Raw genomic sequence first — 23971 nt, 5'->3', positions numbered from 1 at the left:
CCTGAGTTTCTCTTCAATACCAGACCATACCCCACACGATCAAATGTAGCTGCTGAAGTTAGTGGGAAAACAATGCCTATTTATATATATATATATATATATATATATATATATATATATATATATACACTCATGCTCAGAAAACAATATAAGATATATGGAGAGTAGGGGGAAAAAAGAGCAAAATTATTCTTACAGCTCAGAAGAACAATACCTCCTTTTCAGGGAAGTTCTTTTCACCATTCCCCTTCTTTCAGTGAAAGAGAAGTTAAATTGTACAGTGTTTAACAATCCACAGGCCAACTCTTTTTTAGATAATTCAGGCAAAATAACTGATTCACTTTCTTATCCATCAGGACAGGTACGATTTCACCATTAAGTAGTTTTCCCCCAAATGGTCTAATAGTTCACCAGATGAGAATACATGCTTGTGTTGTGTCAACTGAGCACCTCATGATGAAGTCCAGTACTGTATGAATGAATGCAGAGTTAGCAGTGATACTGCAGGATATAGAAAACGTGAGTCATAGAGAGTAGCACTAGGAGAGAAATGCATTAAAATAATGCATTGAAGAACAAATTTATTCCTTTCTTTTCTCTGAGCATCAGCAGTAACCCCCAGATAATTATTATTGCACATTCCTAGATAATGTTTTAAGGTCTTAAGAGAATAAAAAGAGTAAAAAATGAAATTTCACAAAGTACCACTAATATTAACTGTGTAATTATGAGCAGGCAAAAAAAATCTTGTATGTGCAAAATGATGGATTTTAAATAGATAACATCTAAGTTTCCTTCCACTAATAATTCAGAAATTAGGGAGTAAGAAATTTGAACTTCATTAATTCATTTTCAAAGATGAGAAAAATTGGGAGGAAAATTTACACAAATACAAAGTGCATGACATCAAAATTAAATGAAGTGACTACACAAACAAAATATGTATAAGGTCAAGTCTATCTGTACTTTAAAAAGACATTCTGAAAAAAGAATATCATATCAGACCCACTGAAAATTAGAAAATGATCCCTTTTCTAGGATGCTGCACGCAGAATATATATATATCATCTCTTCCTGACATACCTGTGTCTAACAACCAAGAAAATGCTCATAGAAAATAATGCAGAAAGATGGGTAAATACACACTTTTTAAAAATATATACCTCATGTCAAATATTATGTCTAATTCAAATGGTGACTAGAACGAAATGTACACACTTAAGATTTGGTTGCCCATAATGCTAAAAGAGGAATATATATCACATTTTCTACATCTCTTTATAAATCCATTTTCAATTCCCAAGTAACATGATCTATACAGAACTTTGTAAAAATGTGTTGTAGTATGCCAAAGTAAAAATGGATGTTACTCACAGCATGGCTCTTCACCAAAAAATATAAATTTTGGTACCCTCCCCTGCACCTTGTAAAGACATATTTGATTAACACATTAGGAGCTCCCCTGGTGGCTCAGATGGCAAAGAATCTGCTTGCAAGGCAGGAGACCTGGGTTCAAGCCCTGGGTTGGGAAAATCCCGTGGAGAAGGAAATGGCAACCCGCTCCAGTATTCTTGCCTGCAGAATCCCATGGACAAAGGAGCCTGGCAGGCTACAGTCCATGGGGTTGCAAATAGTCAGACATGATTGAGTAGACATGATTGAGTAACCTTCACTTAGCAATGTTTATGCATGTGGTTTTTCAGGTGGTGCAGTGGTAAAGAATCTACCTACCAAGCAGGAGACATTCCATCCCTGGTTCGCGCTGAAAAATAACAATGATATGTTCCTGTCCAGAGGTCATTAAGACAAAAGAGGAGTTCCAGGTTCTTACTTGCCCAAAGCTGTTTAGGGTAGTAACTAGAGATTACATCACAGAAAAAGAGGGAGGCAGGAGAGTCAAGAGATCATCAAGGCCCCATGTAGGTCAACAAGTATGCTCAGAAAGAGCACGGAATTCCTCCATGGAATGGAGGAAGAGACACACAGGGCCATTCGATTTAAACATTGGTTTTTGTTTTTTTTATTTTAAATTAGTTTATTTATCTATTTTTTAGTCCAGGTTCGATGCATGATACCGGGTGCTCGGGGCTGGTGCATGGGGATGACCTGGAGGGATGGGATGGGGAGGGAGGTGGGAGGGGGGTTCAGGATGGGGAACACATGTACACCCATGGTGGATTCACGTCAATGTATGGCAAAACAAATACAATATTGTAAAGTTAAACATTGTTTAAAAGAAAAAAAAACTTTTCTGACATCCTTTCATTGATTTTGAAAACTGTGCTTTTGATATTCCCGACTTTAATTAATAGGAAGTGGGTAGGCTTAAAATTATATTTTATAGTATTCATTTTACTGGAAAATTAATTAACTACTTATATAATGAGCATGGATAAAATATAGAATCAGATATTTGCTATTTCAGGGAGTACAAAAATGACTAGATGAATACACAATAGTAAAACCCACTCATTTCTTCAGACCAAAAAACCACCTGAATATTGCCTAAAATGACCTGAGAGGGTAACAGATAATTCTGCCAGTCCCGAATTACAAAATTCTTGGCTCTTCCTTCTCATGTAGATAATGTTTGTATGAACTGAACTTTCGAAAACCACTGTCTAAGATTCCATTTTCACTTCTATTATCATTAATTGATGAACATTAGATCCATTAAAAATAATAGCCAAGTAAAAGAGCTCATACACTGTAATAGGAAATTCCTGGTCATCTATCAGACACAGATTGATTTTACCTTCAACTACTGCATATTTTCCAAAAAGTTTGAATCTTACACTTCATCACAAAAGACTACAGCATAAAAAATGAATTCAAGTAATGGCTTTGTTGAATATTTTCTACTCTTAAATAAAGCTATTGAGTCACAACGCAACCAAAGTTAAGACACCATAAAGGCAGGGTTTTTTTTTTAATCTATTTCTTCAGGAAAGTATAATACATTATAAATACATTTTGATGAGAAACAGAAGATTTTTTTGAGGAAACTTTGCTATATTATAAAGCATATGCTTTGTTAAATGTTTATATATGTTCTCCAATAAATGGATTGTATCTTGATTGCATCAACATTTCTATATCTTAAAAACTAGAGTGCTATATTTCATCAGGATCATTAATTACCTTAATTTCCTGAAAATTAAAATTTTCAACTATAGTGAAACTTAAGTCTAAAAAGTGACTCCCCTTTTACTTCGAAGTTCTGAGAAAGTGTGTTTATTTAACTTTTCTTATGTAGTAACATAAAGAACCTGTAAACTGAAACAATTTCATAGATTTTACTCAGGCATTATGATTTAGTTTCTCAAATCATTTCAAAAAGTAGAGGTTTCTGAGCACTTTATTTATATAACAAAAATTGTCAATGGTTAACATTTCCTCATCTTTTCCTGAAAACAAAAATAAATTTCAAAATAAAATAAAAATTTGAAAGTCATTTCAGAAAAGAAGCTTTAAAATAATACTACTCATATCTGGACTAGAACTTTTCAGCCAGATGAAATTAGCACCTCATCAACATTCATTATAATAATGCCTATATTCAATCAGGTAGAGGGCATATGGCATTAAAATTACTTACTGATACTTCATGAAAAACACTGCCAGAGATACCTAATTTTTAAAAATATATTTCCTTTTAATACTTCTTTCATTTCCTGTTAACATAGAGTCCTCTTTTTATTCATGTGTACTTCTAATCTGAAGTTCTTCTAGTAATCTACACTATCCAATTGCCCTTAATAAAGACTTCAAATGACATAAACACAACAAACCTCTTGGTTAGAACTAAGCACCTACAGTGCTAAGGTATTCTGCATTTTCTTCAAAATGTGTCCCCAAATTACCAACAAGATAAAAGGAAAATACAAACAATTGGATATAGAATTTTCACTGATTCATTTTTACAAATCCACCAGTAGGTCTTCAAAAATAAGTGAGACTAAATCAAAACCATAAGTCACTATATTTTACTTTACCATAATTTCTTAGCCAAAAATTCTTCACATCTAAAATATTCCATTAGTTAGCCATAGAACAACATGGGAAATTCTGTTCAATACAATATGTCTAATAAAATCAAATTGACTTTAACCACACTGTCATTTAAAGAAGGCAATTAAATTAGGCTGAAACACAAAATTTAAAAAGCAGCCTTGGGAATAACTTTTTTTCTTACAGCCATTACCAAATCCTTATTGAACTGATTAATTATGCAAGAAAAGCAGCATAGAGCTGAAGAAAGAATGACACGAACATCACTACCTGGCTTATCTAAGAACTCATAAAAGTTAAAGGATCTCATCATTCTATTTTACTATAGTCTCTACCATATAAATGCTGCTACTTTTCTGCAGTTTAATTAACAGGAGTAATAATGTCATATCTTTCTTCAATCATCTAAAAATCTTAATTCCAGCCTAAATTTTATTTTAAAGAACAATATTAATTCAGAATATGTCCCTTTGGTTGCAAAGCACCATTAATGTCAAATAAAATAATGAAGAAAAGAATTCTAGAAGGAAATCAGGACGCAAATTCCCTAATACAACCAGCCCTTGGTGACCATCAATCTCATCAGCTACTGCTTTACCCTCTATGTGGACATGGGCCCATTGCCTGATGGGATCTGCTGTTTCTTAAAAAATGTGTGGATAAGTCATTTGCTTCTTTATTTGAAACTATGAACTTAAAATCTTAAGTATGTTGCAAACATAATCCCACTGCATTTTGTTGAGTTGATCAGTTTCAGTTCCGATATTCTAAAACACTGCATAACTTCTCAGCCATGATGAAAATGCATATAGATGAATATATGCATATGTATCACAAAATCCTTTGATAATCATATGTTTTAAAATGTTGCAAAATGAGAATTATATTTCTTAGTGGGAAAGTGTATGCCAAAGTATTCATATGAAAGTAATACTTCAAATATACATGGAAACTTTTCATTTCAATATACTTGAAGCACTTTCTAGGCATTTCAATACATAGTTTGTATTTTCATACCTTTACTTGGACACAAATTTTGTGTTTTTCACTGTCATTGTATTTTTATGTGTTCATACATATAATATTAATGATCTTTATGTTCAGGAATTCTAAACTGTATGCATTTATCACTTTCAGGCATTAATATTCAACACTGGCCAGCAACTCCCTAAATACTTCAATCACCGTATCATACTCATTTCATAGATCAAACGAGTTCTTCAAAACCATTTGGAGAATACTTTCCTAAAACCATTGAAGAAAGAGAAAGATTATTTGCTCTGAATAAGTATATAAACTTAACATCTGCACAACAATCACATATTTAAGCTCCGTCCCATCACCCTTGATGGCACCTACCCTAGCGTTGTCATGGTGACGATGGTGTACCAGAAAGCAGCAGGGATGCTTGTGAACTTGCTGGCCGAAGACCCCTTCTCCGCGTAGAACATAACTGTAGCGAAGATGATGATGGCCATGGTGAGCGAGAAGAGCAAGAAGCCCAACTCTGAGGCACAACTCTTCAGCGTGTACCCCAGGATGCGCAGGCCTTGAGAATGGCGGGAAAACTTAAAGATCCGGAAGACCCGGAAGACGCGGAGTGTGACAAAGGCTCCACTGACATCCTCATTGTCCGTCATCACCAGCCCAATGTAATACGGCAGGATGGCCACCACGTCGATGATACTCATGACGCTACGCACAAAGCGGTAACGGCTAGGAGCTGCCGCCAGGCGAAGCAAGTACTCCACTGTGAAGATCATGACACAGGCTGTATCCAAGCAAAAGAAGGCCACGGCGTACCGCTCCCCACAGGGCAGTTCTTTAATGTGACCCGGGCTGGACCCACATGGCACCGTTTCCACCACATTAGCGATGACTGAGACGGCAATAAAGAAGCCGGTAACATAGTAGAACACCAGGGCCATGGTGCTGGTGTGGGGGTTCTCAAAGGCCCTCCAGACCCTCTGCCGAGCGGTCATGGTGGGCAGCGCACTCTCTCCGGTGTTGTCCGTGTCGGCATCGTCCTGGAGACGCTCGGCGTTCTCTCGCCGGCGATCCTTGTACTCCTCGTAACAGCAGTCGCCAATAATTTCTGGGATGAGGCCAAAGAACGCCAATTCTTCATCATAAGCGGAGATGCACTCATGGCGAGGATAGTGGAGCTTCCCAGTGCGGTAGAAATTCAGGATGTGGCGAAAGATGTCTGGGTCACGGTCAAAAAAATACTGCTGGGTCTCCGGATGGTAGAAAAAGTCCCTCTCTGAACTGCCCAGCAGAGTATCTGGGTAACGTTCCAGAGTGTCCTGCCATGTCTGGAAACGAGTGCCACTCACGTTCAGCACAATGAGAGCATCTTGAGTCCTTTTCCTCTCCTGCCTAGGGGGAGCTGGCATGGGCCCCGAGGCCACAGGCATCCACCCAATGGCCGCTGCCCTTGCAAAGGGAAGCCATGCTGCTACCCCCGCCGCCATGGTTCCTTCAAGCGGAGGCCGGAAGGGCAATCAAGTCTCTACAGTGGTCCCTCAGTGTAGCCACAATCACCCACTTCCGCCCGTCAAAGAAAACACTACTGAGACACGTGGTCCAGAGGTATCAGCCTTATTCAAGGAAGGGCTCCTGATGAAGTCACAGTTCTCTGAAGGGCAAGTTCCCGCAAAGACAGGTAATATTTTTGGAGTAACAGGAGGGGGGAAATACAATGTCCTAATAATCACGCCCAACAGAACCTAACCAAACCTCTTTCCAGCAGTTGGACCGGGCCAGCCCTGGCACAAGTAAGTACACAGGTGACTTTAGATGCTGCAGTTGATTTCAAACAGGTGTCTCTGATTTCTTCCCCGACACAGTCTGGATAACGTGGGGTCAGTATGTGTTGTGTAGGATAGAGACAAGGACAGTCACTGAGTGGTATTCTGTTGAAGAATCCTGGAACCCTTCCACCCTCCCTTTCAGCTCTTTCAAACCTTCCCTTTTCCAAGTGGCCCTTCCCGCCAAAGGAGTCTCAAAAAGGCGACCTGTTGTAGTAGCCTCCAAGATGCGGTCACAGCCGCTGCCCCACGTCTCCTGGGGAGTCCGGTCGCCGCCTCGACTCCTCGGGCAGTATATTTGCAGAGACGGAGGTGCGGGGCGGTGGGCCGGGCTGGGGGAGCGTTAGTATAGATCCTCCTTCCCCGAGTCTACGAGCACCCCCCGGGTTCTGCCGAAAGCGCTCGCCCAATCGCCCCTTCACTCTCTTTTCAAGTTCAGCTCAGGTACAGTGTGACAGTTACAGCGCCCGGGAGCTGGCAGGCGCCGCCGCTTCCGCGGCAGCAGCATCTGCTTCCTCGCGGAACGCGCCTCGCCCGCGGTACATACCTGGCAAAGTGCGCGCCGGGGCCGAGTTGCATAGAGACTTTCTCCTCGTCGTGCACCCGGAAAGGGCTCCCGAGAAAGCAGCTCGCGAGCAGCCGAAGCCGACGCTCCGATGGGAGCATAAATAAAGCTCAAGCGAGCTCTTCTTCCCCTTCCCCCATCCCTCCTTGCCTCCCTCCTCCTTTTCACCTTCCAAAAGCCAGGCGCAGGCGAGCCGAGCAGCAGCAACAAGTTCAAAAGGTGCGGGGGAGGCGAGAACGGAGGGGACTAGCTGCTGCCAACTTACTGCGCCGCGGCGGTGGCCGGGGCCGGAGCGGCGCTGCGCGGGGCGGCGGGGCGGCTGGGCTGCGGGGCGGCCGGGCGGGCGGCGGCGGAGCGGCGGAGCCGGGGTCGGCGCGGGCAAACGCCTGAGCGCGGAGGCAAGGGGCGCTCGGTAGCGCGGGGGCGCGGGAGGGCGGCTCGCGGCTTCCCCTCCAGTGGGTGGTCCGGCATCTCCCCCGGGCTCCCCGCGCCGCTCTGCTCGTGCGATCAATAAATAAGGAGAAAATAAATAAATAACCGCGCGCCCGCCCCGCCACGCAGGTTATGAAAGGCGTCTCCTGCCTTTCCCTCGGCTTGACCTTTCTCCGCCCCCGCCCCCTCGGGCTCCTCTCGCTCCACCCCAGCCACCCACCAGCCCCGGCGCAAAAATGTCACCGAGGGAGAGCGTCCAGGTGGATCTGCTGGGGAGGAGAGCGGAGCCTCGTTGAACAAAGGGAAGCTTCACGCTCTCGGCTGCGGTGGTTTGGTGGAGGAGAGGAGCAAGGGGACCGACGCCTTGCTTCTGCCTGCCTGGGTCCCGGTTCAAGGCGAGCGAGCGTGGGAAAAAAAAAAGAGAGAGAGAGACAAGCTGGGAAGGAGAGTGAGCAGAGCGGAACGCGCAGGAATTGGCTGTCTTCTGAGGGCTACTGGGTAGCAAGACCTGCAAAGCCCCGCGGCGGAATTTTTAAGTGCTTTTCCCCTCTTTCTCTTTATTTGTTCACACCAGACGTTAACGTTGCAGGAGTTAATATGTCATCTGTCCAACTTGCTAAAAAGTCAGACAGTCACCTCGGTCCAGGTGTCGCCACAACTCCTTTTCCCGTCCTTTGCAAATGACAGGAAGGATTTAGAACCCTTTTCTAAATGTCAGCGTCAAAGGACGTGCGTCTCCGTGAGTCTGCGTCCCCTTCATTCTCTCTGCGCCTCTCTGCGCACACATCTGAAATGGTTAAAGTAGTTGAAGCTGTCCCTGTGAGGGGTAGGTGATGCTAGAGACTAGGAAATTGTCGCGGCCAAGCGTTGTGTTTTTCGTGTACCCCGCCCCCCGGTCATTTAGGCATCTTCCTTAAAACCAAACATATAACATTTATAACCACTAGGTGGCGTGAATGGCGAAAATTTAAACCCACACCTCAGGTCTGGACGCTATAGAAAGGTGAAGAATCAAAATGAACAGACCCAACAGAGCATGAGATCACGTTAATATCCTTAAATCCACCCACTACCCACCTTTTTAGTATTTCTAGGAGATGTACTACTCACGTTTGCGCCTGCATTTTGATGGATATGGGATGGAATGTGGAGAGTTTCCGTTGAAATGCCTTTCAAAATTAAAGCTAGATTATTGAGTATTAACAATAATAAAAGTGTTTGGAAACAGTGAAGCTTCATACATGTTGATTAAGGAGAGACGCCCTATTTCTGCCTGAAAATTACCTTTTCAAGATTTGGTTTGACTGTTCTTGATTTGCAAAATATGTAAATTGGACTGTGATTGTATAGTCTTAAATTGAATCAACTTTCAAGCCCTGGAGATTTAAGGCATGGTGTGTCAATCTTGAAATTTTGAAATAAAATACCTCAAAGAAAAGTTGTGAACTAAACAACAGAGTATATAGAAAATCACCAAAGAAGAAGAAAAACAAACCTTACAGTGCACAGGGCTTTCTGTAGAGATGCAAAGATTGTTTTGTTTTGTTTTCTTGTTTACTAGTGTAGAGGCTTAGGGTATCCCTAGTTAGTAGTTAATGAAGTCGGAGCTAACATAGCATGTACATTTGCGAATACAGAACTGAAGACCTCTGCTGTTATTCTGTTTGCCTTAGTTGAGCTGAAAGATGCTTGTTAAGGAATTTATATAGCCTGCACACCTGAAAACAACAATCATCTGACCTGTTAACTGGAAAATAATCAAAAGAAGGGACTGTTGTTGTTAGGACTACTTAGTGATCAGTACAAAAATTAACCCCTTTCCAAGCCAGACATGCCAGTTGCATCCAGATAATGGGTAATCATGAATAACCAATTGATGCCAAACTGGCATGCCACCCTGTAGAGATGAGGCAAGTTACCTAAATAGAACCTTTAAAATTTCCCTGTAAGAAACTGAACTTACAAATCTAAATGTATATGTTTAACCCAACAAAACCCCTAAATAAGCCATGATATGGAGTCTGCAATTTTCCTCCTGCAATGCAGGAGACCTGGGTTCCATCCCTGGGTTGGGAAGATGCCCAGGAGGAGGGCATGGCAACCCGCTCCAGATTTCCTGCCTGGAGAATTTCCGTGGACAGAGGATCCTGGTGGGCTACAGTCATGGGGTTGCAAAGAGAAGTACACGACTGAGCAGCTAAATACAACTGCAATTTTTAAGGCTTTATGGTCTGCTGTCCCTCACTCTCTACAAGCTTCTTAAGATAGTGGAGAGTTATGGGCTTAGAAGTCAAACACATGTAGATTCAAATTCTAGCCTGATAAGTTACTCATTGGCTTTGTTTCATTTGGCAAATGACTTAACTTCTCTGCTTAGAAAAAACAGATAACAAAACAACTTTGGAGGTCTATCATGAGGATTAAACAGAATAATACTTCTGAACATCAATGGAGAACTTGGTGCATATAGTGGGTAACTCAGTTCCTTTTTATCTTATTGCATAATGGATATGTAATTCATTTTATTCAGCTATCTTTTGAGATCCCCACAGATACTTTTATATATTTACTCTTGCATCTGAGTTCAAAAATTCCCCTGTCGTGATATACAGGTAACTGATATTTTAATATTCATTCATGTGTTGAAATGCTATGTGAAGAATATACCTAAAAAATTCCAACAAAAGACTGTATATTTTTCCTTTCTCCAGAAATTCCTATTTTTCCTTCTTGTATTACATTTTACATACTGTGCTTGGCTGATAGAAAATAAACTCAGCGAAATCAAAATTGAATTTATCACTTTTCTTCTTGAGTCAGCTACGCCTGTTTTCTCTCCTTGGGTGAGTAAAGTCCAAGAAAGAAACCTGACAGGCATCATAGTTCATGTCCTGTTTTTCAGTACTTCCCTTCTAAAAACACACACACTCATCCAATGACCCTTGTGTATTCCACCCTCATTACCATTCTATCCCTATACTGCACCTTGACTGATTTTGTAAAACTATTTTGAGATAATTATAGATTTTTATGCAGCTGTAAGGAATGGTAGGTTTCCCTTGTATCTAATACGTAGTTTCTCCCCAAAGTGACCTCTTGCATACTATAGTAAAATTTCACAACCAGGAAGTTGACATTGACCGGATTTATGGACTTTATTAAGATTTCATCAGCTTTACATATACTCTTTTTTATGTGTTTATACTGTCTAATTTTACCACAGGTGTAAATTTATGTGACCACCATCACTCTTTTCCAGTGAGTCAGCACTTCACACCAGGTGGCCAAAGTATTGGAGTTTCAGCTTCAGCAACACCCCTTCCAATGAATATTCAGGGTTGATTACATTTAGGATTGACTGGTTTGATCTTGCAGTCCAAGGGACTTTCAAGAGTCTTCTCCAGCACCACAATTCAAAAGCATCAATTCTTCGGCGCTCAGCCTTCTTTATGGCCCAACTCTCACATTCATTCATGACTACTGGAAAAAGTATATCTTTGACTAGATGGACTTTGTCAGCAATGTAATGTCTCTGCTTTTTAATATGCTATCTGGGTTTGTCTTAGCTTTTCTTCCAAAGAGCACATGTCTTTTAATTTTATGGCTGCAATCACCGTCTGAAGTGATTTTGGAGCCCAAGAAAATAAAGTCTTTCACTCATTCCATTGTATCCCCATCTATTTGCCATGAAGTGATGGGACCAGATGCCATGATCTTAGTTTTTTTTAATGTTGAGTTTTAAGCCAGCTTTTTCACTCTCCTCTTTCACCTACATCAAGAGGCTCTGTAGTTTATCTTCACTTTCTGCCATAAGGGTGGTGTCATCTACATATCTGAGGTTATTGATATTTCTCCAAACAATATTGTGCTTCATCAAGCCTGGCGTTTTGCATGATGTACACTGCATGTAAGTTAAATAAGCAGGGTGACATCATACAGCCTTAACATACTCCTTTCCAAATTTGGAACTAGTCCATTGTTCCATGTCCAGTTCTATATGTTGCTTCTTGACCTGCATACAGGTTTTGCAGGAGGCAGGTAAGATGGTATGGTATTCCCATCTCTTTAAGAATTTTCCACAGTTTGTTGTGAGCCACACAACAAACGAAGGCTTTAGCGTAATCAATGAAGCAGAAGTAGATGTTTTTCTGGAATTCTCTTGTTTTTTCTATGATCCAACAGATGTTGGCAATTTGCTCTCTTTTCTAAATTCACCTTGCACATCTGGAAGTTCTAAGTTTACATACTGTTGAAGCCTAGCTTGGAGAATTTTGAGCATTACTTTACTAGTGTGAGATGAGTGCAATTGTGCAGTAGTTTGAACATTCTTTGGCATTGCCTTTCTTTGGGATTGGAATGAAAACATCTTTTCTAGTCCTGTGGCCACTGCTGAGTTTTCCAGATTTGCTGGCATATTGAGTGCAGCACTTTAACAGCATCCTTGTTTAGGATTTGAAATAGCTCAACTGGAATTCCATCACCTTCACTACCTTTGTTCATAGTGATGCTTCCTAAGGCCAACTTGACTTCACACCCCAAGATGTCTGGCTCTAGGTGAGTGATCATGCCATCATGGTTATCTGGGTCATTAAGATCTTTTTTGTATAGTTCATTGTACTCTTGCCACCTCTTCTTAATATCTTCTGCTTCTGTTAGGTCCATACAGTTTTATCATCTATGAAGGAAATCATGCAATATGTAAACTTTTGAGATTGTTTTTTTTTTACCCAGTCCAGTTATGTTGAGATCCATCCAGGTTGCTTCATATATCAATAGCTCATTCCTTTTTTATTGCTGACTAGTGTCACACTTTGTTTAAACATTCACCTACTGGAGGACATTTGGGTCGATTACATGCATGCTAAGTTGCTTCAGTCATGTCTGAGTCTTTGCCACCCCATGAACTATAGCCCACCAGGCTCCTCTGTCCATGGGATTCTCCAGGCATGAATACTGGAGTGGGTTGCCGTGCCATTCTCTAAGGGATCTTCCAGACCCAGGGATCGAACCCTGTGTCTCTTAAGTCTCCTGCCTTGGCAGGCAGGTTCTTTACCATTAGCACCATCTGGGATTTGGTTCTTATGAATAAAGCTGTTGTGAACATTGATGTACAAGTCATTGTGTGAACATAAGTTTTCATTTCTTTGGGAAACCAATTGTGCGATTGCTGGGTTCTGTGATAGGTATATGTTTAGTTTTGTGAGAAGCTTCCATAATCTTTTCCAGAGTGACTGTGTCATTTTATACACCACCAGTAAGGTTTCTCAGCATCCTCACTATTATTTGGCATCATCACTAATTTTTCTTTTAGCTATTCTGACAGTGTGTAATGATATCTGTTTGTGGTTTTAATTTGCATTTCTCTAACATCTAATTTTGTTGAACATATTTTTATGTGCATATTTTCCATCTGTATATTCTTCAGCAAGATGTATGTTCCTTTTTTTGGTCCATTTTTTAATTGGATTGCTTGTTTGTTTTGGTGGGTTTTTTTTTCTATTGACTTAGGAGAGCTCTTTATATATTCTAATAATGGTTCTTTGTCAAATATGTTGTCAGCAAATATTTTCTCCTAGTCCATAGCTTGTCTTCTTATCCTCCTCAAAAGATGTTTTCCAAAGCAAAAGACTTTTTAATTCTGTTGAAGTCCAATTTATCAAATTTTCCTTTTTATAAAGCAAACAAAATCTTATTATGGAAAATTGTGAATATACGTAAAAACAGCTGCAACTGCTGCTAAGTCGCTTCAGTCGTGTCCAACTCTGTGCGATCCCATAGACGGCAGCCCACCAGGCTCCGCGGTCCCTAGGATTCTCCAGGCAAGAATACTGGAGTGGGTTGCCATTTCCTTCTCCAGTGCATGCAAGTGAAAAGTGAAAGTGAAGTCGCTCAGTCGTGTCCAACTCTTAGCGACCCCATGGACTGTAGCCTACCAGGCTCCTCCGTCCATGGGATTTTCCAGGCAAGAGTACTGGAGTGGGGTACCATTGCCTTCTCCGCATAAAAACAGAGTGAACAGTATAAATGACTTTTTCTGATTTTTTATGGATTTTTATTATTATTATTATTATTAAACCTGACACAAGTAGGTGTCAGGTTTAACAATTCTGCCTAGTCCTGGTTTCTAAAGATGTTCTCATATTTTTCTAAATGTTTTATAGTCTCACACTTGAAATATAAGTCCACCTGTTTTTCAGTCAATTTTTTGTGTAAGGCAAGATTCCTTTTTTTTTTTTTTTTGCCTATGGATAGTTGGTTGCTTCAGCAACATTTCTTTTTTAATTTTTTAACCTTTTAGTTTGTATCAGGGTATAGCAGATTAACAATGTTGTGACAGTTTCAGGTGAACAACAAAGGGACCCAACCATACATATACATGTATCCATTCTCCCCCAAACTCCGCTCCCTTCCAGGCTGCCCATAACATTGAGCAGAGGTCCATATTCAACACCATTTCTTGAAAAACGTATCCTTCTTGCATCAAATTGCTCTTGCTACTTGGTCAGAAATCAGTTAGGTATACTTTTGTATACATTTTCAGGTTCTCTATTTTGTTCCACTGATATGTGTTATCCTCTCACTAGCACCACCCTTTCCTGATTACCATAGCTGTATCATGACTCTTAATGTTAAGTAAGGTTATTCCTTCCACTTAATTATACGTTTGCAAAATTGATTTAGTTATTCCAGATCCTTGTCTTTCTATATAAATTTCAGAATTAACTTGCCTAAGTTTACAGAACACTTTTCTGGGATTTTAATAGGTGTTGCATTGTAACTATAAATCAATTTAATAGAATGGACATGTTTACCATGTTGAGTCTTTCAACCTTTGAATACAGTATGTCTCTCTATTTATTTAGGTCTCTTATTTTCAGTTTCTTTCATCAGCATTTTCAGAGTCTGTAGATGTTTTATTATGTTTATAACTAAATATTTAATTTTCTTTGGAGCAATTGTAAATAGTATTGTATATTTTTTTTTAAATTTCAGTTTCTATATGTTCATTGTTAGTATGTAGAAATGCAGTTGGTTAGTGTGAATTGATCTATAGCTGCAATTTTGTTGCACTTCCTTATTAGTTCTTGGGTTTTCTATGTGGACAATCATTTACCTGAAGATAGGGTCAATATTATTTCTTCCTTTGTAGTCTGTATGTCTTCTATTTAGTGCTGTTTTTTTTTTTTTTAATGCACTTATAATCATGTCACTACCCTTTTCAATAGTCTTCCATCTTTTTCAGTAATCAGACCTTAGCAGAGAATATAACCCTTCAAGGTCTCAACTTCTTCTACTGCTAAGCCTCATCTCATGCTATCTTAATATTAGCTTAGTCACGGTCTTGCTCAGCTATTTTTAGTTTTCACACTTGGGTGTATTTTATCTTGATTTTGGGTCTTGATTCATGAATCTCTTTCCCATGTCTCAAGTACTCACCTTGAGAGTCATGTCCTCTAGCAACTGTTTCCTAATCTCTTCAAAATGATGTCCACCTCAAGTGCTCATCAAAGGCAGTAATAGCTTAGCTAAGGTCTGTGTCTTTCCTTTTTGTCCTTAGCCACTAGACTGTAACTTCTTTAAGGGAAGACAGTGGTCTTTTATCTCTATATCCTCTGTATCTTCCATTGAACTTGGCACACAGTGGAAATACAGTGAATGTTCATTGAGTGAATGAATGAGTAGTAGATTGTTAATATGTATTTTTTTTTCCATTATAGATTATTATGAAGTGAAGTGAAAGTCACTCAGTTGTGTCCAAATCTTTGCAGCCCCATGGACTGTACAGTCCATGGAATTCTCCAGGCCAGAATAACTGAAGTGGGTAGCCTTTCCCTTCTCCAGGGGATCTTCCCAACCCAGGGATCCAACCCAGGTCTCCCGCATTGCAGGCAGATTCTTTACCAGCTAAGCCACAAGGGAAGCCCAAGAATACTGGAGTGGGTAGCCTATCCCTTCTCCAGTGGATCTTCCCCACCCAGGAATCAAACCGGGGTCTCCTGCATTGCAGGCAGATTCTTTACCAACTGAGCTATCAGGGAAGCCCATAGATTATTATTAACTCTCTAAAAGAGTCAGAGAATCAAGCTGACCTAATACCAAGATGTACAATGGAAAACAAATTAACAATGAGACAAATGTATATAGCTATTAAAAAAAAATGCTTTCTCAATTACATACTGTAGTTGACTCTCAAAAGGGATTTGTTATTCTTATATTTATTTTAGCCAAAAAGAAACAAAACTCAAGATTTTCAAAGATTATATTCTACATCTGGATCACAGTTTTCCTTTCCAGGTCTTCTAAGCCTAAATCACATATTCCTTTAAGTCTATAAACACAACAATATCTTCAATAATTAATTCTCTTTGCCAGTTTGTTGTTGCTTTTCATACTGACGATGAATTTGCACAGACAGGTACATACTACCTTACTCATCCCCCATAGCTCATCTCTGGGAGGTCTCTGGCCAGGGCAGGAAATCCATCTGTGATTTTAATCAGTTATGCTAACCTTCCTCAGATGTAAACAAATTTTAATATCTAGATTAGTATATCTATCTACATTCTTATAACCTCTTCTCTGACAGCCCGATGTAAGAGTTTGTGTTCGGTCATTTTAATGTTTTGTTTTCCAGGTGGCTCAATGGTAAAGAATCTGCCTGCAATGCAGGAGACCCGGGTTCAATCCCTGCATCAGGAAGATCCTCTGGAGAAGGAAATGGCAACCCACTCCAGTATTCTTGCCTGGAGAATTCCATGGACAGAGGAGCCCGGTGGGCCACAGTCCATAGGGTCACAAAGAGTCGGACACGACTGAAATGACTGAGCATGCAATGTTTTGGTTGACATGTAATTGACATATATATTGTATTAGTTTTAGGTGTACACCATGATTGATATATATAATATGATGTATGTATATGTTGTAAAATTATCTCCACAATAAAATTTTAAATTTAGTTTGTATCCATCACCACATGTTGTTACAGTGTTTTTTTTTTCTTGTTCTGGTCACTCTCAAATATACAATATTTGTGTTGTTGCAACTTTTAAATATATGTTACAGTATTATTAACTGTAGTCATCATGCTGTACATTACATCCCAGGACTTATTTATCTTATAACTGGAAGTCTGTACCTTCTGACCCCCTTTATCCATTTCCAAATAACCCTGTATTAGATTATTTTAATATATTATACTCCTATTAGAAAAAAAAAAAAAGCCCTGAATTAAGAAAGAAATTCAATAAACAGGAAAAATAAACAAAGCCTTTAGCCCGTAATTGAAATTTTGTGAGTTAGATCTTAAGGTCTAGCAACTTCAAATTGCACATATCAATTTTTTTTCTTAAAGCAACACATTTGTTTTAGTGTTAAATATTAAAAAAAAATCAATGTTTTCACCTTCAAACATTTGATCAGAAATTACAAACATTTCACAAAAATTATGATTCCATATAAAATACATAGTTTATTTGTATTAATTTTCTGGATTCCATATTATTTTGTGTTTAGCACAGGTACTTTTCCAATGATGATTTTGTTCGGATTTTTGATTCAGTGGAAGATATACAAAAGAGCCGTCTCTCTTTAACTCTCTCTCTCTCTCTCTCTCTCTCTCTGGCCTTTACTCCTCAGAGAAATAAAACCTGACACACTACGAAGATACAGGGAACATGAGCAAGTCACAGCACAGGTAAAGCTAGTTAAATGTCTAAAACATTCTTGAGATTTCAAATACCTCACAGTGTCCCTAGAATATGGTCATCAAGGAAAGGGCAATGACCCTGTGCCTTTTTTTGGAGCACTATTAAAAAGATAAGTTGGCAACTTGAGCTTAACTTCTATTCCCCTTTATTAGTACCATCAAAGTCCTTTTCAAAGTCCTTTTCAAAGGATTGTCCCCTTTTTAGGTTTTAGACTTTGAACATCTCCCATTAAAAATAACCCATTTTGGAAGCTTTATTCCTCATATACAGAAAATCTTAAATATATTTTATCTGATAAAAATGGACTAGACTTTCCAAGTTCCTGCAGTGCTGCCCTGAGACTCCGTCACATTCCATGTGATTGGAACTCCAAAAAGGTAGCAAATTTTGAACATAGATATACAAAATCTAACCCTCATATTACAGCTTCAATTCTGCCTCATGGGATGGCCATCATTAAGAAGGAACACAGTGTTGTCTTAATATACAGAATATACTTTTGTTGTTAAAATATTCATGATCTCACGAATGGTGATGTACACACTGTTTCTATGATTGAAGAAGCAGAGAAAAAATTAGAGGGGAAAAAATCAGTTTTAACACGGTGTTACTACAGATCACTTTAGATATGCAAGACACCAAGTTGGACATTAGCATGACCCAAGATGTTCAAGATCAGCCTGCCCTCAGGTGGAGTTTGATATCTGGGATGAAAAAGAAGAGCATGGAAATCTCTTTCAATTCAAACATAACCTTGCTTGTTGGTTTCACTTCAGAATATTTTCCCTAAGTGTTTTATTCTAAGAAACCGTTAAAGATGGGAAAAGAAGGAAGATAAGAAGGAACCTATAAATTTACTTCTTGGACTCATTATCATATTTATAACTTTGGATTAATTGCTATGGAATAATTCTAGTCCCATAAACTAAGAATTGTGACTACAAATGAGAAAGAAGCAGTGAAGTTTCCAGAAAAACAAAAGCCTCATTTTTCTGAAACTGGAGAAAAGTAAATTCTTGCATATGTCACTAACATTGGCAAAGAAGATAAATTAGTCTTCAGTAGTTCATGGCTGTTGAAAATCTTAAAGAAGTCTTATAAGGTTTTCATCATTTAAGAAACCACATTCTGTGAGAAAATTGGCAATTAATTTGTTTACTTTCTTTAAAAATACTTGATATGCTCCAGCAAGCCACTTTGCTACACAAAGTATATTTGCTTCATTATTTCTATATACCATTATGGAGTTGGTTTTAATAAATCATTCAAAATATTAGAATGAAAAGAAAAGCAGAACAATACAATATTTTTAAAAATTTGGTTAATAGAAGATCCCTATACTACCCTACTTTTAGAAATTGATGTTATGTAAATATTATTTGTTTACAACTTAGCCTGCATTGGATTTTAATTTAAATAAAGAAGACTGTTTAATAGAGGGTTATTAAACAGGTTTCTACATTGCAGCTGTTCCAGTCCCTCAGGTAAACACTCATTGAGTTTATTAAAGTTTGTTCTACTATTTATGTTTAAATTCTTTTTCTTTTCCCCTTGCATGAAGCCTTTGTTGGGGCAGAACTCCTACTGACTTTAAAGAGTTCTGTGCATATAGATTTGGGGAGGGTGGCAAGCTTGGAATGCTTTATAAAGTAATTGCCTTTTATGTTTTCATCTATTGGTGTCTAATTTTCATATTTTTTTTTTTGGAAATATGAATTCTACTCCAGATAGTGCATTTTGGAAAGTTTAGCTTTCTACCCTAGCAAAAGATTTCATGGTAAGAAGGAGGCATGAAGAATTACATAAATATTTAAAACATATTTTATGATATATAAACGCATTTATAACATGAAATATGAAAATGTTTGGATAATGCATGATGAGAGGTGAAGTTACTGTGGGGGAAGTAGATATTGCTTGCATGGAAAAGAAATTTCAAAGTTAGAGGAGTTGGAAAAGATTTTTCAACACTTTTTGACTGTGTCTAGTTCTATGACTGTTTTAAGGAGAAAATAACAAATATTTATTTCATTATAGCTACATGCAGGAGAAAGTTAGAAAAGACCAACAAAAGAAAAAAAAATACCCTAGCTACTCTAAATAAAGTATACAATAAAAAGTAAGTGAAGGGTGGACGTAAGACAAATTATGAGAAAAAACTGTAGCACATATATGATTATTTGAATGTTGCACATGGAAAACTAAGGAGAAAAAGATATGTGCCGCCAACTGTGAGACCAGTGATTGGGAGAATAAATATGAAAAACAGGGAAGGAAAACTTATTCAGGGAAAGAAGCTACTCTCCCCACAGGTGTGTTCAGACAGATGTCCTAGTAAGCTTTATATGCAGAAGATAATGTGACTTAATGGAGCACCCAAGTTTATGGTTCTGGTTCTACAAGTTTATTTTTTGATATTAAACATTTGGACACTAATATCTCTTCCAAGTCTCTAATTTCACTTCTAGTTCTCTTAGATGTGGTGACTTACTCTTGAAAGAGGGAAAATAAAAAAACTTTAAGAACCTATTAGTGATCAAGAGCCCTAATACATTTCACTGGCACTCACACTCTATTTCCTTAATAACTTCTCTCTCCCTAACAGAGGAGTATGTTTTTATCAAAATAATCAGTGGACTATTTGGTTAAAGAACATTTAAAAGTATTTAAGATTCTCATGTAAATATACACATGTAAATCTTTCTCCCTCTGTCTCTCTCCAATGTAAAAAACACGAGTTCATTCTGAACTCCTAACCCAGCTTTCTTGTTATCTTCCTTCCCATGGTTGGAGTGCCTTTCTCTGACAATGAGTCCTATCCCTCATTATCCTAGGTATGTTTATTTGTTTTACTGATCCTCCTTCATGGAGCTAATCATGCATTTCTGCCACTCTTCCCCATTTATCTTCCAATAGTTTCTACCAGACACTGCTGCCACTGCCTACCCCCCTCCACGCCCCCCACCGCATATGGTCCTCTCTACCCCTGCCCCAAGATCCCAAATCCTCTCTTGGACCCTGCCCACACATCCCCTCACCGCTCCCCCCCTTGCCTGGCTGCCCTACCCACCCCTCTAGGCTGGGACACTACAGGCCAGGTTACCTCTCCATGTCAGGTTACCTCTCCATAGGAATACCTCATCAGAGTTGGGCTCCAACATCTTGTACAAGTTCTCCTACCCTGTGGAATCCTTCCTTACTTCCAACTCCCTGCTTGAGGGCACCATAGCTCAGCCAGCCTCCTTTCCACCTGACACATGGACATATATTTATCCAGCCTTACCTAATATTAGGGATAAATTGTTCAGAATAGAAAGAGGATGAACTATACAGACATTAACTTTAAAGTAGAGGGACATAGTGGCGTTAGGTGTTCAGTTGTGCCCAACTCTGTGTGACCCTATGGACTGCAGCATGCCAGGCTCCTGTGTCTATGGAATTCTCCAGGCAAGAGTCCTGGAGGGGATAGCTAGTCTCTTCTGGGGATCCTTCTGACCCAGGGATCGAAGCCAGGTCTCCTATATTGCAGGCAGATTCTTTACCATCTGAGCCAACAGGAATTATTTACATTTTGTTTACTAAGCACTTTTTTTAAGTGCTTAGTATTTTCTAGGTTTCATGTAAAAAGGTATCAGGAGTAACATGGGTGAGAAGGCTAGATGTAATGGTACTCCAAAGTAGGAAATACTGAGATATCCAGTGAGAGCACTGAAGATCAGCATCTACCTCTCCAGGAATCAGAATTAAATCTTTAGGGGGTTACTTCATGTGCAAATAAGACTTATCATGGCAGATCTGAGATGGTCAACTTTAGAAAGGCCTGATTGAAAAGACTGGCCCTTGATTGGCATGTGGAAATGAAAGTTCACTCTGCCTAGACTATGCAAACCATATGCTTTATGCTGAACACATTTTTTCCCATCTGAGAGTCTTGAATATTAATACATGCTAGGCAGAGTGTGCCTGCATGACCAGCCCCCCAACTAGGTCTCTCGTGGACTTCTCTGGGTAGAAACAACACACAAATGTTCCGGCATTTTGTTATTTGAAGAAGAGGACGCTCTGTGCCACCTCATGGGATGGAGAGACAGAAAAAAACTGGACTCCTCCAGGCACTGTGCCTTTTTCCCATATGATGCAGCCATGTAGTCTAACTCCATTGCTCTAATAAATCTTAGCTGTGAGCATCTCTGGGAGTCTTTCCAGCCAATCTATAATAGTGGCAGTGGCCCTGGGGACACCCAGCACACCCTTGAACTGAGTTTTAAGGTCTCTGAGTCAAATTTGTTCAAGTGAAGATGGCATTGAGAGGATTTTTGGACAGAAAATATAACAGAAAAAAAAAAGAAGTATTGAAATGGGAATCAAATGGGATCTACAACTCATGCATTGTTACCAAAGCAGAAGGTTTAAGGAAAGCAGGGTCAGAAAATAAAAGCAGAAGGTGAATCTCAGAAGCCTTTCTATTTAGTCTTAATATTTTAGGAAGTATTCAAGATGAGAATAAATAAATTTGAAGGATTCAATCAATTGTTGAATCCTTTTGGGAAAGTGAAAGAATAGGATATGTTTTTATCCTTCTTATTCACACTTTTGAGTAAAATATTACTCATGTTATTATTTGTAAATTATTGGTCTGGAAAACTACTAACCCATTAGCTATTTGGTAGTCTACATTTTCAAAAAGAGAATCATTGAAATTCTCTTCAATTTAAGAGTCCCTTACAATAGACTGTCGTACACTTTTACTTTTATCCTTTTCATAAATTCAGATAAATATTGGAAGAGGCAATAAATTTGTCATTCTTTACTCAGTGATACTAGCATTTTGTTTTATATCCTTTGGGGTATTTGTTAGCTTAAGACCCACCCTATGTGTTTCAAAATATAATACATCTATGAAATGAAATTTATCACTTATGCATTATATGCAATATGAAATACTGTATTAACAACTTAAAATATAGCATCTATGAAATACAGTGTCTGCATGAGTAAGGTTCTTAAATATTTGTCTCTGAAAAACAGGCTCTTCATTTTAATTCTATGCTGGACCACCTTTGGAAAATATATAAAAGAGCAGTGGGTTAGAACTAAATCCATTTGTGTTAGGCTTTTGATGTTGTTATTTTATATTTTTTAATTCCAAAGACTTCCCAAAGGACATAGTTTCAAAGTGAAACATTATGAAATCTGCAGTTTAACATTTCAGTTCAGTGCAGTCGCTCAGTCATGTCCGACTCTTTCTGACCCCAAGAATCGCAGCACACCAGGCCTCCCTGTCCGTCATCAACTCCCGGAGTCTACCTAAACTCATGTCCATTGAGTTGGTGATGCCATCCAGCCATCTCATCCTTTGTCGTCCCCTTCTCCTCCTGCCCCCAATCTTTCCCAGCATCAGGGTCTTTTCCAGTGACTCAACTCTTCGCATCAGGTGGCCAAAGTATTGGAGTTTCAGCTTCAACATCAGTCCTTCCAATGAACACCCAGGACTGATCTCCTTTAGGATGGACTGGTTGGATCTCTTTGCAGTCCAAGGGACTCTCAAGAGTCTTCTCCAACACCACAGTTCAAAAGCATCAATTCCTCGGAGCTCAGCTTTCTTCACAGTCCAACTCTCACATCCATACATGACTACTGGAAAAACCATTGCCTTGACGATGGACCTTTGTTGCCGAGTATTTCTAGTTTTTTTAAAACACAAATCTCATCATTTGACAAATTTTAAGGTGTTGACTGTATCTAGATAATTATTTGAAAAAAGTAAAAACCAAAGCTATTTAATAAGATTTTACATTATTTCATAAATATTTATTTCTGTCCAATATACAATTTCTATAAATAGAATAATGGTTTATGACATTTTAATAAGTTTCAGTTTAAAAATATTTAAATTACAGAATTTCCTCTGAATTTACTGAACCCAATGATTATAAATGACAAGAATCAATGAATAATTTTGCTATTTTTTAGAACATACTGGAATATCTTTGTGGGAAGTTTGTAAGATTCATCATAGGTAAATTTACAGTACAGAAATATAAAATGCCTAATAATATTATACTCAGTGACTTTTTACTCAGTAATTTTTCTCACACTGATTTTTATGTGCTTCTGCCTATTTAGTTAATGTTCCTCCTTGTCGATCACACTTGGAATGAGTTCTGCATCACAATGCAGAGTAAATAATAAAACATTTTTTCACATTAGGGAAATTTTCCCTAAAATCTGGTGTTGCTTAGAGAATATATGCTTTGCATCAAGTCAGTAAAGTGAAAAACACACAGCTGAATCTGGATCTTTGGCTGGATAATGTCTGCAGAAACCTTTTCTTAAGGAAAAAACCTTAAGAAAGACACACCTACCTTCCAACATATATTACAAATCAAAAGTTCAGAAGAATAGTTGCCTTGGGATAAATAATAGTACATCTCGAATCAAAA

The 23971-nt window shown here is 38.8% G+C and overlaps 1 protein-coding gene across 1 annotated transcript in view; it reads right to left on the bottom strand.

Moving 5' to 3' along the window:
• Positions 1 to 7274, bottom strand: part of KCND2 (potassium voltage-gated channel subfamily D member 2) — a 546699-nt gene extending 539425 nt beyond the window's left edge. The window contains exon 1 of the mRNA XM_081535341.1: positions 5371 to 7274. Within this exon, the coding sequence (XP_081391467.1) occupies positions 5371 to 6485 (1115 nt within the window). The 5' untranslated portion in view covers positions 6486 to 7274. The remainder of the gene's footprint in view (positions 1 to 5370) is intronic.
• Positions 7275 to 23971: the final 16697 nt, after the last annotated feature.

The sequence above is a fragment of the Giraffa tippelskirchi genome, chromosome 10 (genome assembly GCF_054371585.1).
Source record: "Giraffa tippelskirchi isolate mGirTip1 chromosome 10, T2T-mGirTip1v1.2.pri, whole genome shotgun sequence".
Taxonomy (NCBI): Eukaryota; Metazoa; Chordata; class Mammalia; order Artiodactyla; family Giraffidae; genus Giraffa; species Giraffa tippelskirchi.
The sequence above is the reverse complement of the archived record's forward strand: the minus strand, read 5'-3'. Positions and strand labels throughout refer to the sequence as shown.